Source organism: Dasypus novemcinctus, chromosome 11, assembly GCF_030445035.2.
Source record: "Dasypus novemcinctus isolate mDasNov1 chromosome 11, mDasNov1.1.hap2, whole genome shotgun sequence".
NCBI lineage: Eukaryota > Metazoa > Chordata > Mammalia > Cingulata > Dasypodidae > Dasypus > Dasypus novemcinctus.
In genome coordinates this window covers 52,790,737-52,805,318 of record NC_080683.1, presented here as the reverse complement: position 1 = coordinate 52,805,318, position 14,582 = coordinate 52,790,737, and the positions used below count along the sequence as shown (strand labels likewise).

At 37.3% G+C, this 14,582-nt stretch overlaps 1 protein-coding gene across 1 annotated transcript; it reads right to left on the bottom strand.

The window, feature by feature from the left end:
- Nucleotides 1-1,558: 1,558 nt before the first annotated feature.
- LOC101416918 (small ribosomal subunit protein uS9-like) lies at nt 1,559-2,029 on the bottom strand. The gene has a single exon (XM_023586618.2). It carries the CDS (start codon nt 2,027-2,029, stop codon nt 1,592-1,594), a length of 438 nt encoding a protein of 145 aa, XP_023442386.1. The 3' UTR covers nt 1,559-1,591.
- Nucleotides 2,030-14,582: the final 12,553 nt, after the last annotated feature.

Genomic DNA, 14,582 nt, shown 5'->3' with positions numbered 1-14,582 from the left:
CACTTGATGGAATAGAGGAGAGTATGGGCCATGATGTGAACCAATGTATATGAGGTGCAGAGGTGCCCAAAGATGTACTTACCAAATCCAATGGATGTGTCATGATGATTGGAACGAGTGTTGTTGGGGGGGGGGGGAGAGGGGGGGTGGGGGGGTGGGGTTGAATGGGACCTCACATATATATTTTTAATGTAATATTATTACAAAGTCAATAAAAAAAAAAAGTTCTGTCCTTGATTTCACTAATTCTGTCCTCCACCAATTCAAATCTGCTGTTATATGTCTCTAAGGTATTTAAATTGCATCCGTTGTGTCTTTCCTCTCATAAGCTCTGTTATATTTCTCTGCAGGATTTCAAATTGATCTTTATATTACCCAGTGTCTTCTGAATATCCTTTACCTCTTCAGTCATATTTTCCTTCAACTCCTTGAATTGATTTAGGAGATTAATGATTATCATGGATTAATTTTCTTAAATCCTGAATCTTGTCAGGACTTTGGTTTGTTCCTTTGGCTGGGACATATTTTCCTTTTCTTAGTATGGCTTGTAATTTTTTGCTGATGTCTAAGCATCTGAATATGTTGGTGAATTTACTCTGACAGTCAATTTTTCTCTCTTGCCTAGTGGTTATGTTTCACAGCTCTTTGATTTTTTTTTCTCACCCCCTCACCCTGCTGGGGGGTTTTTCTGTGGGTTTGTTGTTGTTGTTGTTGTTTTGCTGTCTGTGTCCATTTTCTGCGCTATCTTCCATGTCTGTTTCTCTTTGTCTTCTCTCCTCATTATCTCCTCTAGACTTCACTGGAATTTGATCCTGGGGACCTCCAATGTGAACGAATGTACCCTCTCACCTACACCACCTCAGTTCCTGGTCTCCATGGTGTCTCACCTTGAGTGACCCCTGGGTCTCTCTTTTGTTGCATCATCATCTTGCCACATTGCTCCCTGCATAGGCCTGGCTTGCTGCACGGGCATGCCTTTACCAGGAAGTCCCAGGGATCAAACCTGGGTCCTCCCATATGGTAGAGGAAGTCCAATCGCTTGAGCCTCATCTACTTCCCTCTTCCTTGATTTTTAGTTCAACTTATTTTAAGTCTTTAAAATTGCCCAGCTTAAGTCATCAAAATAAGGCCTGGAACTCACTAACGTGTGCCAATCCACCCCTAGGAGTTTGGGACAAAGAGACCTAAACATAGTTTTTCTTCTTGCAGTTTCCTGGCTGGCCAGCAGATGATGCTTGTTGGTGAATCTTTCCACAGAGATGACTCTTTAAATCTCCACTTCCCTGTGATTTTGGTCTTACCATAACCAAGATTCAGAGTGGGTTCTGCTGGCCTAATTTACTGAAGAAAAACCACTCTCCACCCTCTGCCACACCCTCCCTCTTCCCAGGTGGAGGCTGTTTATTCCCATCTCAGTTGGCTGCAGTGAGTCACAGATTTTATCCAGTGTCACCTTAAGGATGGGGGATGGATGCTGTTCCTGACCATAGGCTTTAGCAACTCACAGGTTTTTTGTTTGTTTGTTTGTTTGTTTTGTTTTTTGTTTTTTAAATTATTATAAAGGTGAACCCTGCTCCTTGTAGTGGTCTTATCAGTAGGATTTCTGGTAGTGAGCATGGGCACCAGGGCCTCTGAACTTCTTGGATTCACAGCGATGGGGATCAGCCACCAGCAGGGTCTGGTTGTACTTGATGAGGATGTCTTCGATCTCTTTCTTGGAAGCCTCATCCACATATTTCTGGTAATAGGCCACCAGGGCTTTGGAGATGGACTGGCGGATTGCATAAATCTGGGCCACATGACCACCACCCTTCACACAGACGCAGATGTCCATGCCAGCAAACCGCTCTTTGCCCAGAAGCAGAATGGGTTCCAGCAGCTTGTACTGCACTGTGAGCGGCTCGATCATCTCCAGGGGCCATCCATTCACCTTGATTAGGCCATTGCCCAGTTTACAGTGTGCCATGGCTGGAGCCGTCTTCTTGCATCTGAAGACCTGCACCGACTGCAACCGGTCCTTGGACAGCATGGTTGCAGGCTTAGACACGAGCTCCTCACAGCGCTGTGCCGTAACTGGGAAAGGTAACTCACAGTTTTTGTTTCAGCTTCTTTACCTCTCTGACCCTATCCCTCTTGGGGGGGGGGGGGGGGACGGGAGGAAGAGGGGAGAAGGGAGGCACAAGGCACTCTCCTGGTCTGCAGAGCCCCAAAGCAGATCTCTTGGACTGCTTTTTGCCCTTCTGCCATTGTTTTTATGAGAGAGTTGAGCCCTGTCTACCTATTCTGATGCCATCTTCCCAGCAGTCTATCATGTTGTTTTCCAGTCTTTCCAAGTCTGTGCCTTGCAGTCTTTTCAGGTGATAACCATTGTTAATATATTGGAGCTCTGTTAATGTGGTAAGTTGTCGGGGAGGAGAAGCAATGTATGTTTTATGATGCTGATACTGAACAAACTATGGGTTCTTCTGCCCTATGCACTTCATTAAGCAACTCCTGAGATACTGGGGTTTCAAGAGAGAAAGAATGTATTTGCTAGCATAGCAAAAGAAGTCAGTGGACTAAGAACCCATAAAACTGCCTCTCCAAACTGCATTAATCCTGAGAGTTTTATAATATCCAGGTTTAGCAGTTTATGCTAATGAGTAATTGAGGTGGGGCTGACTCAGTTTCCTTCATTAATAAACATTAAGGGGCTGATTATGATGAGGGTGGGTGAAAAATAGGGGGGTGAGTCACAAAATTATTACAATCACAAGACAATCATTATCAGAGATCAGGGCATCTGGGGATGAAAGGTACAGAACAGCAGTGAATTACAAGGATTTTCTTATGGATTTCAAACAGGGGAAGGTGGCGTGATTATCATTTCAATAGAAATGTTCATATACAAGGGTAAGATCAACCTGGAATAATCATCATCATGACAGGTCTTAGAAATTACTATATACAAAAGTAAAATCCATCTGGAATAATCACAATGGTAGGTTTTAGTTGGAAATGACCTTATACAAAGGGTGAGGTTGGTCTAGTTATTTCCAGTAATTTCATATATTAACTTTTGGCTATTTTATAATATACTAGAAGTGAAAAGACTTCTACATAATTATTCAGGAATCATAATTATTTGTCAATTCTTAACCCTTTTGGTAGGCCTGTATCCTTGGGTGGTGACCCTCACAAATATTTCTTAGTTTTTATTTAGTTCTTCATTCCTTAGGTGAGACAGGAAGGCTAGAGGGCCCTGGAGTTGGGGAAAGGCCTTCTCCCTAGGCAAGCTAAGGCTCTGGTTAAGTGAGTTGGCCTTTGCTATGGAGAACACTTGGCACATTTCGAAATGATTGCTTTTCTCCTTTCCTTGCCAGAGCCACGGGTGATTTTTTTTGGCTCTTCACTCTGAGAACCTTGTGAGGCCCCTGGAGGTAAAACCCAAAATAAGTTGGAGAGTTGTGAATTTTTTTAACATTCTTTCTACATTCTGCCAATTTGTCCTCCAGAAAGCCTGCATTAATTTATAGTTTCGCAAGGAGTGTTTTACTGAATCCTTATCAACAATAGGGATAGTTCTAAAAATCTTTGAAAATTTGATAGCTCAAAAATGCTGTCTGTTGATGTAATTTGCATTTTTAATAAAGTTGAATTACTTATTGGATATTTCTACAAATTTCTTTCATTGTTCATAGTTCATTGTGGTTTTTAATATTGATATTGAATTTAAAGATTAGGCATTAAATCTTTTATATTACAAACATGTTGCTAAATTTTTCCTATGAAAGGATTCTTTAAGGCTTAAGTTAATTGATAAATAAAAAGTAGTTGTAACAGTGACTGATACATAGTGAATACTTTAAAATGTAACTATCATTCTTGTTAAAATATGGACAGATTGATCTTCCTGCTGTTATCTCCCTTCAGCCTCACCCTGAGGATTCACTTTTCCTCCTTCTTGCATTGGAGCCCATATTTCTTGTTATCAGTTTTTGGTTCACTCTCTCATTTTGGTGGAAAACTTCCTCAAGTGACTTTATAAGAGAGACTGCATGAAAGGAAAGTTTTTGAGACCCTGCTTATCTGAAGATGTCTTTAAGCTCTCCATATATTTGATTGTTAGTTTGGGTATAAATTCTAGAGTCAAAATTATTTTTTCTCAAAATTTTGAACATAAGTATATCTGTCCAGGGTACTGATGCAAAGTACCAGAAATCTGTTAGATTTTATAAAGGGTATTTATTTGGGTAAAAGCTTACAAGGCCATAAGGAGCCCAACTCAAGGTTGCATTCTCACCAAAGTCAGTTGTTATGTGTTAAAGCAAGATGGTTGCTCATCTCTGCCTGGTCTCTCCTTCCCCTCCAGGCAAGTCTTCTCTCTCCTGGAATAGGGCTGTTTTCTTTCCAGACCTTCTTTATCAGTTTCCTCTGTTCTCTTCTAGTCTCTTGCCAAGGTCAGCTGCAAACTATCAGATGAATGATTCATCTCTCCCCAGGGCCCCAGGATCAGAAATGACAGGGCTAGGAAGTGGCTGTGGCTCACCCAGTTGGGTGCCGGCCTACCACACGGGAGGTCCCGGATTCAGGTCCTGGTGCCTCCTAAAGAAGACAAGCTAGGTGCTGCACCCACTGCAATGAGCGGACACCACAAGCCTGCAGATGCAGCAGCCCTGCGGGGAGTGGATTTGGCTCAGGTTGTTGGGCACTCGCGTCCCATGTGGGAGGTTCTAGGTTCAGTTCCCAGTGCCTCCTGGAGAAGGTGAGCAAACAATGAACAGACAGATGAGAGAACCATCTGGGGGAGGGTGATGGATAATTTTTTTTTAATTGTAAAAGTATAAATAAAAAATTAAAATAAAAAAAAATGACAGGGCTCTCTCTCTTCCCATATCTCTATCTCAGTCAGCCTTTCTCTGTGTTTCTATTAGACCTAAAAAAGGGGCAGAGACCCAACCTGAGTTATGCCTTGCTGACAAAGCCCAATAAAGGCTCCAAACTGATTTTATCAAGTAATCTTAATCAAAGGCCCCTCAGCTGAATTTGATACAATCAAAGGATATCATACCCAGAGGAATAGTTTACAAACATAAATATTTCTCTTTTGGGATTCATAAATAATCTCAAACTGCCACAATAATATACTATTATTTTCTAACTTTAAGCGTCATTTTAAGAAGTCTAATGCAATTTTGATTTCTCATTGTTTGTTAAAGGTCTAGTCTTCCTCTGGAAACTTTTGTGACCTACTCTCTTTTTTTCAAAGCATTGGCAGTATGTTTTGGTACATGTGTATATGTATGTGTTTTCACTGGACTGTGTACTTGGGCTTCTTCAATCTGGAAAAACTTTCAGAATTACCCGGTACCTCTACTCCCTGAGCTTTTCTTGGTTTCTACAGTACCAATAATCTTGATTCTGGCCTTCCCTGGCTGTTGGCAAAGATTCCTTTTTCTCAGAGCTGCATGTCAATTACTTTTTAATCTTCCACTTTCTGGTTCCCATTTACACTGTTGTCATTTTCTCTTCCATATTCCTTGGATTTGAGTCTTTTTAAAAAAAATACTTTGCTGTCTTTTAATTGTATTTTCAGGAGGAAAGACAGATAAGTTCATGTATTCAATAGCTCACATTGGCAGCAAGTGGTGTTTTTTTTTAAGTTTTATTAAGCTATAACTGACACACAATGACCCATCCATATTTAAGTATAAAATTTAATGCATATTGACATATGTTCATATCCATGAAATCATCACCACAATCCAGATAATGAACATGTACATCATTTCCATAAGTGCTCCTTTCTAATACCTTCCTTTTGCCTTTAAGTCCCTTCTTAGTCAAGCCATGGGTATTAGTTTAGATTAGTTTGCATTTTCTAAAATTCTATAATGAATCAAAGTCTATGGATTTCACTTTGTCTGACTTCTTTCACTTGACATAATCATTTTGAGATTCATCAACAACATTGCCTGTATCGATAGTTTATTCTTTTTATTGCTGAGTAGCATCCCATTGTATGGCTGTACTATGGTTGTGGGTTGTTTCAATTTTTTAATTTATTTTTAACAACTACAAATAAGGCTATTATGAACATTTATGTACAAGTATTTGAGTAAATATATGCTTTCACTTCTTTTAGGTAAACAGAAGTCAAATGGCTGGATCATATGGTAGTTGCATATTTAACTTTTTAAGAAGCTGACAAAATGTTTTCCAAAGTGGTTCTACTGTTTTACATTCCTACCTGCAGTGTATAAGTTCTAGTTTCCCCATATCCTTGCCAATGTTAGTCATCCTAACATATGTATTGTGGCATTTCATTGTGGTTTTAGCTTTCATTTCCTTAGTGATCAGTGATTTTTAGCATCTCTTCACGTGTTTATTTGCCTTCTTATATGTCCTTTATTGAAGTATATGTTAAATCTTTTGCCCATTTTAAATCAGGTTGCTTGCTTTCTTGTTACTGAGTTTTAGCAATTTGTATGGATTCTGAACACAAGTGTTCCATCAGATACATGATTTACAAAGATTTTCTCCTGGTCTGTGGCTCTCTTTTTGTTCACTTAGTGTCTTCTGAATAGCAGAAATTCTTAATTTTGATGAAACTCTGTATCAATTTATTCTTTTGTGGACTGCACTTTTGTTGATATATCTAAAGAATCTTTGCCTAACCTGAAGTCATAAACATTTTCTTCTATGATTTCGTCCAGAAGTTGTATAGTTAAGGTTTAATATTTAGGTTTATGATCTACTTTGAATTAGTTTTTGTACACTGTGCATGGTATGGCTCAAATATCCATTGACATAGATATCCAATGGTTTCAGGATCCTTTTCCTATGGAATTGACTTTGCACCTTTGTCAAAAATCAGTTTTTCATATATGTGTGGGTCTATTTTTTGGACTTTCTCTTCTGTTCGATTGATCTGTCTATCTTGATGCCAATACCACTGTCCTTATTACTGTAGCTTGATGGTAAGTCTTAAAGTCAGCTAATGTGAGTCACTCAGAATTGTTCTTCATTTTCAAAATTGTTTTTTTTTCCCACTATTCTAGTTCCTTTGCATTTCCAAATGAATTTTAGAATCCACTTGTCAATTTCTCCATAAAGTCTGCTAGTGTATTGATTATGATTTCTTTGAATCTATAGATCTATTTGGAGAGAATTGACAGGTTAACAATATTTAATCTTCTGATTCATAAATAAATCCAGTTATTTATAACTTCTTTAATTTCTCCCAGCAATATATTTTTAAAAAGATTTATTTATTCCTACCCCCTCCATTGTCTGCTCTCTGTGTCCATTTACTGTGCGTTCTTCTGAGACTGCTGTCTTCTCTTTAGGTGGCACCAGGAACCGATCCTGAGACCTTCTGGAGTATGAGAAAGGTACTCAATCTCTTGCACCACCTCAGCTTACTGGTGTGCTGCATCTCTTATTGTCTCTCCGTGTGTCTCTTTTTGTTGCATCATCTTGCTGTGCCAGCTCTCCATTTGGGCCAGCTTGCATGGGCCAGCACTCCTGAGTGGGCCAACACTCCACTCAGCCAGCTTGCCTTCACCAGGAGGCCCCAGGAATTGAACCCTGGACCTTCCATATGGAAGACAGGAGTACAATCACTTCAGCCACATCCACTTCCCTCCTAGCAATATTTTGTAGCCCTCAATGTACAAGTTTTATAAAGCTTTGCTCAGATTTTCTAAGTATTTCATATTTTTGTGCTATTGTAAATGGAATTTATTTTAATAAAATTTCTAAGATTATGTTGTTTCTAGTATGTAGGAATACAACTGATTATCACTCTTTTATACTGAAAGCTTGCTAAAAAAATCTCATAAGTCTAGTAAAATTCAGTAGATTTAACAATCTCCTATATAGAAGATAGTATTATCTGGGACTAAAGACAGTTTTACTTCTTTTCAATCTGGATGTCTTATTTTTTTTCTGGCCTGATTACACTGACTAGAACCTCCAGACAATGTTGAATAAAATAGTAACAGCAAACTTTTTGACTTATTCCTGATCTTAGGAGAAAACATTCAGTCTTTCTCCATTATGATATTAACTATAGATTTTTAATAGAGTGACTTTAACAGGTTAAGGACATCCCTTCTATTAGTTTTCTGAAAGTTTTTATCAGGAAGAGATATGGGATATTGACAAGTATTCTTTGTCTATTGAGATGATCGTATTGTTTTTCTATTTTAATATATCAATATGGTGAATTACATTTATGTATTTTCAAATGTTAATCCAACCTTTCCTTCCTTGAATAAATGTCACTTAGTCAAGATGTATTATATGTCTTTGTATACTGTTAGATTCTACTTGCTAAGATTTTGTTAAAAATCTTTGCATCTATGTTCATGCAGAATATTAGTGACTCATTTTATATTCTTGTAATCTCTGAGTTTTGTTATCAGTGTGGTAGCATTTCAGAATGATTTGGGAAGTAGTTTCTCTGATTTTCTGGAAGAGTTTGTGTAAAATTGCCATTATTTCTTCCTTTCATATTTGGTATAGTATACCAGTAAGGTAATTTAGATGGGGAAATTTTTGTGGAGGTGGGGAGAAATTTTCAACTATAAATTCACTTTTTAAAATAGATTTGGACCAATAGATTGATTTACTGTATTATCTATTATTTCTTGAGTAATCTTTGGTAGTTTATGTCTTTCAATGATTTTGACCATTTCACGTAAATCATTAGCTGTCATTTGCTCATAATATTCCTTTATTGTCATTTAATATCAGGAGAATTTGCAACTATGTCTCTTCTCTCTTTCCTGATCTTGGTAATTTGTGTCTTCTTTCCTTTTATCCTGATCAGTCTGGCTAGAGGCAATCAACTTTATTAATGTTCTCAAAGAATCAACTTTTGGTTTCATTGATTTTCTCTCTTATTTTTCTGTTTTCTATTTCATTGATTTCTGTTCTGATCTTCATTATTTCCTTCCTTTTGCTAACTTTGGGTTGATATTTGTTCTTCTGTTTTTTGTTCTCTAAGCTGAGAGCAATGATTTGGGACCTTTTTTCTTTCCTGACATCAATACTGAATGCAATAATTTCCCTTCATATACGGAGTTAGTTGCATTCCACAAATCTAGCTGTTGTAGGTTCTTCTTTTTAAAGTTCAAGGTACCTTCTAGTTTTTCTTTTGATTTCTTCTTTGATCAATGAGTTACTTAGAGTTTTATATAGTTTCCACATATGTTGAGATCTTCTATCCATCTTTCCTTATTGATTCCCAATTTTGTTCCTTTGTGATCACATAGCATATTTATACTATTTGTATGCTTTTCCATTTATTGAAATTTATTTTATAGCTCAGAGTATGGTCTCTTTTGGTAAATGTGCCATGTGCACTTGAAAATATTGTGCATTTTTCTCTTGTTGAGTGGAGTGTTTCATAAATGTTGATTAGGTAAAGTTGAGAGATTTTATCATGATGGATCATGATGTTCTAGTCTTCTATGTGTTCACTCATTTTTTTGCCTGCTTCTATCAATTATTAAGAGGGGGGTGTTAAAAACTCTGACTAATTGAGCATTTTTGTACTTCTCCTTGAAATTCTATCAGTTTTTGCTTCATGTATTTTGAAGTTCTATGATTATATATATGAACATTTAGATTGTTGTATATTCATTAAGGATAAACTCTCTTGTTAGGAAATGACTGTCTTTAACCCTGATAATATATTTTGCTATGAAATCTACTTTGTCTGAAATTAACTCTCAAGAACAGTTCAGATAAAATTGTACATTCTTTCCTCTTTTTAATCTACAATAATGGAAGAAATATTCTTGAATCCCATCATCTCCACTGTTCAAGATCCTCATTTTGCCATTTAACCTTTCTTTTCAATTTCATTTTCTTCCTTATTAGTGGTTCTTTCCTATAACTTTTAAAATATACATAAGTTTCTCCCACTTAAAAAATGAACCCCCTTTTGACTCCAAATCCTTCTCATCCCTACTCCCAGCCCTTTCTTCCCCTGGACAGTTAAGTTGCTTCTAAGAATAGTCTATATCTCTACTTCAACCCAGTGCAATCTGGCTCTACCATGAACACCCTAAAACTGCCTTTTTAAGAATAGTCAAAAATCAATGTACACATTTAATATCTTTCTTACTTGAACTCTCTGAAGAATTTGACATTTTTAATCTTTGCTTGATCTTGGAATGTTCTAATACCATGGGCTTTTTTTTCAATAATTAATTTTTTTTATTTTTGAAGATGTTTTAGATTACATAAACGTTACATAAAAAATATAAAAGATTTCCATATGCCCTACTCCCCCCCCTCCCACTTTCCCACATTAACATCCTTTATTAATGTGGTATATTTGTTACAATTGATGAACCCATATTGAGCATGGCTACTAACAATGGACTACAGTTTACTTTATAGTTTATACTTTGTCCCACACAATTTTGTAAGTTATGACAAAATATACCATGACCTGTATCCGTTACTGCAGTGTCAAGCAGGACAAATCTGATGCCCTGAAAATGCCCTCATATTATACCTATTCTTCCCTCTCCCATCCCTCATAACCTCTGGTGGTCACTATTTTTACATCAATGATAAGAGTTCTTCCATTGCTAGAATAATAATAAGTTTATAGTAGTGATGTAGGCTATAGGTGTGGGGGACTGTTCATCTCTTCATGGATAACCTGAGCTGTATGTGTCCTGAGTTGTGCATGTGGGACAGTGAGAACTGTAGCCCTGCCCTTGGTAACCATGACAACAACTCCAGTGCTGGAAAAACATTTTGGCAATGCAAACTCTATAAACCTTAAATATTCAGGGAAAATGCAAACCAAATGTGCTAAAAGCTTACCTAGAATGTATGAAGTCCATGCTGAAAGCTTACCTATGATGCGGAAGATATATGTTAATTCAAGCTTATTGAACACTGAAACAAAGAAGCATTTGGCCCTTCCTCTGTATAAAAAGAACTCAAAAATCTTGTTTAGGGTTTGGGTTTTGAACAGAAAGCTCCAGAGTCCAGCCAGCCATAAAGAAATTACTTTTTCCTTCCCAAAATTATTATGAATCCTGGCCTTTTCATACGCATATAATTGAACCTCTCTCGACATCTACAACAGTAGAATAATAAAAAGTCTACTTTAGTCCGTTGTTCATTCCCCATTCTTAAGGATTTCGGGATGGTGATCCCCACTTTGCTTCTAACTGAGAGGAGGCTTAACTGAGATGGGGCAGATGGATGGAGTACTAGAACTTTGTCAATGTTCTAATTTTTGCTTCAATCATCAGACATAGATTAGAAAACAAAAGGGGAAAATGAAAGCCTATTAGTATTTACACTTCTTTTTACTCTCTCTATTGTCTTCTTTCCTGACAGTCCAAGAGTCCTTCCTTTATTATATCCTTTCTGTTTCAAGAATTCCTTTAGTCACTCTTTTAGGGTAGGAATACTGGTGGCAAATTTTTGTTTTCCTTCATCTGAGAAAGTCTTGATTTCCCTGTCATTCCTGAAAAATATTTTCATTGAGTATAAGATTTGGGGTTGACAGTTCTTTTCTTTTAGCATTTATAAAAACATTGGACCACTTTCTTCTGGCCTCAGTCATTTCTGATGACAAACCTGCTGTCATTTGAATTGTTTTTCCTTCTAGGTAAGATGTCATTTTTCTCTTCCTGGGCTTGTACAAGCTGTTTCATGTCTTTATCTTTCAGAAGTTTAATTATGATGTGTTGGTTTAGATTTCTTTGGGTTTATCCTGTTTGGGGTTCACTCAAACTCTTGAATCTATGTATGAATAGAGCTTTTATCCAATTTGTAGAATTTTCACTATTTATTTCTTCAGATAGTTAGGCCCATATTCTTTCTCCAATTTTTGTGGAACTACCATGGCATAAATAGTAGATATTTTATATCCCAAGGGTCGCTGAGGCTCTAGTTGTGTCTGGTTTATTCACAGTGTACTTTGACACTGTTGTTAGATTGGGTAATTTCTATCATCCTATCTTCAAATTCATGGATTCTTTTCCTTTCCTCTCCATTCTGCTGTTCAACCTATACTTTGAGATTTCATATTTGTATGATTGTATTTTTCAGTAAATTTTTTTTCATTTACTTCTTCTTTATATCTTCTATTTCTTTTGAGGCCTTTTTTTTTTTTCATTTGTTTCAAGCATGTTCATAATTCAAGCCTTTGGATAATACCAACATTTCTGTCACTCAGTATTGGAATCTGTTGATTGTCTTTAATATTTTGCTGAATTTGATTTGCTAAATTTTTAAAGGAGTTTTGCATCTATGTTTGAGAGCTGTATTGACTGTAATTTCCTTTTCTTGAAAAGTCTTCATTTCGGTTTTGGTATCAGAGTTATATCAACATCATAAAATGGGTTGAGAAGTTACTTTATCCTATTCCAAAAGAAATTGTGTAAAATTAGCTTGTTTTTATTTAAATGTTTCTCATAAACTGGCAATAAAGTTGTTTGGGCCTGGAGTTTTTTTGTTGGTACATTTTAAAATTATGAACCTAATTTATTTTGCAAAATAGTTTCAGGCCATTCATATTTTACATTCCTTCTTGTTTAGGTTTAAAAAAGTTGTATCCATTTTATCTAATTTATTAAATCTTTTGGCATAAAATTACTTATAATGTTCCTTATTTATCTTTTTAATGTCCATGGATTCTGTGATAATATCCTTTCACTCTCTGTAGCATGATATGCTACATTATTGATTGATATGGTTATGAATTCCAAACATAGATATTGGATTATGTTCGCAATATGGGCTATACCTGGGCATGATTGAGTTATGATTAGGGCTGTGATCCTGTCACATAATTAGGGCAGGGGTGGAGACTCACAGATAAAAGGCATGGCAAAGGACAGAGTTGAAGTCGATGTTGGAGTTTTTTGTTTTTTTTGTTTTTTTTAAATCGAAGTCTTTATTTTATTTTTTTAAAGATTTTTATTATTTTTTATTTCTTTCCCCTCCCCCCCCCCCCCCAGTTGTCTGTTCTCTATGTCCATTTGCTGCATGTTCTTTGTCCGCTTCTTTGTTGTCAGTGGCATGGGAATCTGTGTTTCTTTTTGTTGTGTCATCTTGCTGCATCAGCTCGCCATGTGTGCAGCACCATTCTTGGACAGGCTGAACTTACTTTCGTGCTGGATGGCTCTTCTTATGGGGTGCATTCTTTGCGCATGGGGTTCCCCTATGCGGGGGCACCCTTTCATGGCATGGCACTCCTTGCGCACATCAGCACTGCATGTGGGCCAGCTCCACATAGATCAAGGAGGCTCCGGGTTTGAACCATGGACTTTCCACGTGGTAGACGGACACCCTAACTCCTGGGCCAAGTCCACTTCCCAGATGTTGGAGTTTTAATGTTGGAGTTTGATGCTGAAGCCTTAAGCTGAACCCCTGGGAAGTAAGCTCACAGAGGAAAGATAAGCCAGCCCCAGGAAGAGAAGAACCCTGAGCCCAGGAAGAAACAAGCCCTGGGAATAAAGGAACCTTGAACCCAGAGAGAAGCAAGACCCTGGAAGAGAGAAACCCAGGAAGCTTACCCTCACAGCCTTCAGCAACCATTTTGCTCCAACACATGAAAATAGACTTTGGTGAGGGAAGTAACCTATGCTTTATGACCTGGTATCTGTAAGCTCCTATCCCAAATACATACCCTTTATATAAGCCAATCAGTGTCTGGTATTTTGCATCAGCACCCCTTTGGCTGACTAATACATTCTCTATGTTTTTTTCTTGATTAGCCTAGCTTGGGGTTTATCAATTTATCAATCTTAAAGAGCCAACTACTGATTTTTTTTTTTAAGATTTATTTTATTTATTCCTTTTCCTTTCCCCCCTTTGTCTCCTGTGTCCATTCGCTGTGTGTTCTTCCGTGTCTGCTTGCATCATCCTGAGGTACTGAGAAACTGTGTCTCTTTTTTGTTGCATCATCTTGCTGTGTCAGCTCTCCATGTGTGCTGTGCCACTCCTGGGTGGGCTGCGCTTTTTTCATGTGGGGCAGCTCTCCTTGAGGGACACACTCCTTGCACGTGGGGACCGCTATGCGGGGATGCCCCTGCATGGCATGACACTCCTTGCACAGAGCAGTAGTACTGCACATGGGCCAGCTTACCACATGGGTCAGGAGGCCCTGGGGATTGAATCCTGGACCCTCCATATGGTAGATGGATGCTCTATCAGTTGAGCCACGTCCTCTTCCTGCCAACTGTTGATTTTGATGATTTTCAGAACTGTTAGTTTGTTTCCTATTTTATTTCTGCTCTTATCTTTATTAATTTTTCTTATACTTATTTAAGTTTTATTCTTTTCCAGTTTTCTTAGAAGTATAGAACATTCATATTAAATCTTTTTTCTTGTCTAATATAAATATTTAAAATTGTTTATTTTCTGTTCAAGCCTACTTTAGCTGCAGTCACATTTGAATAAGTTGTGTTTTCATTACCATTCAGTCTGTTATATTATCCAATTTATCTTTTGAATCCTATTCGGATCCATGTGTTATATAAGAGAGTATTGCTTATTTTGTAAGTCATTAACAGTTTTCTGGATATTTATTGTTCTTGATATCTCATTTAATGACA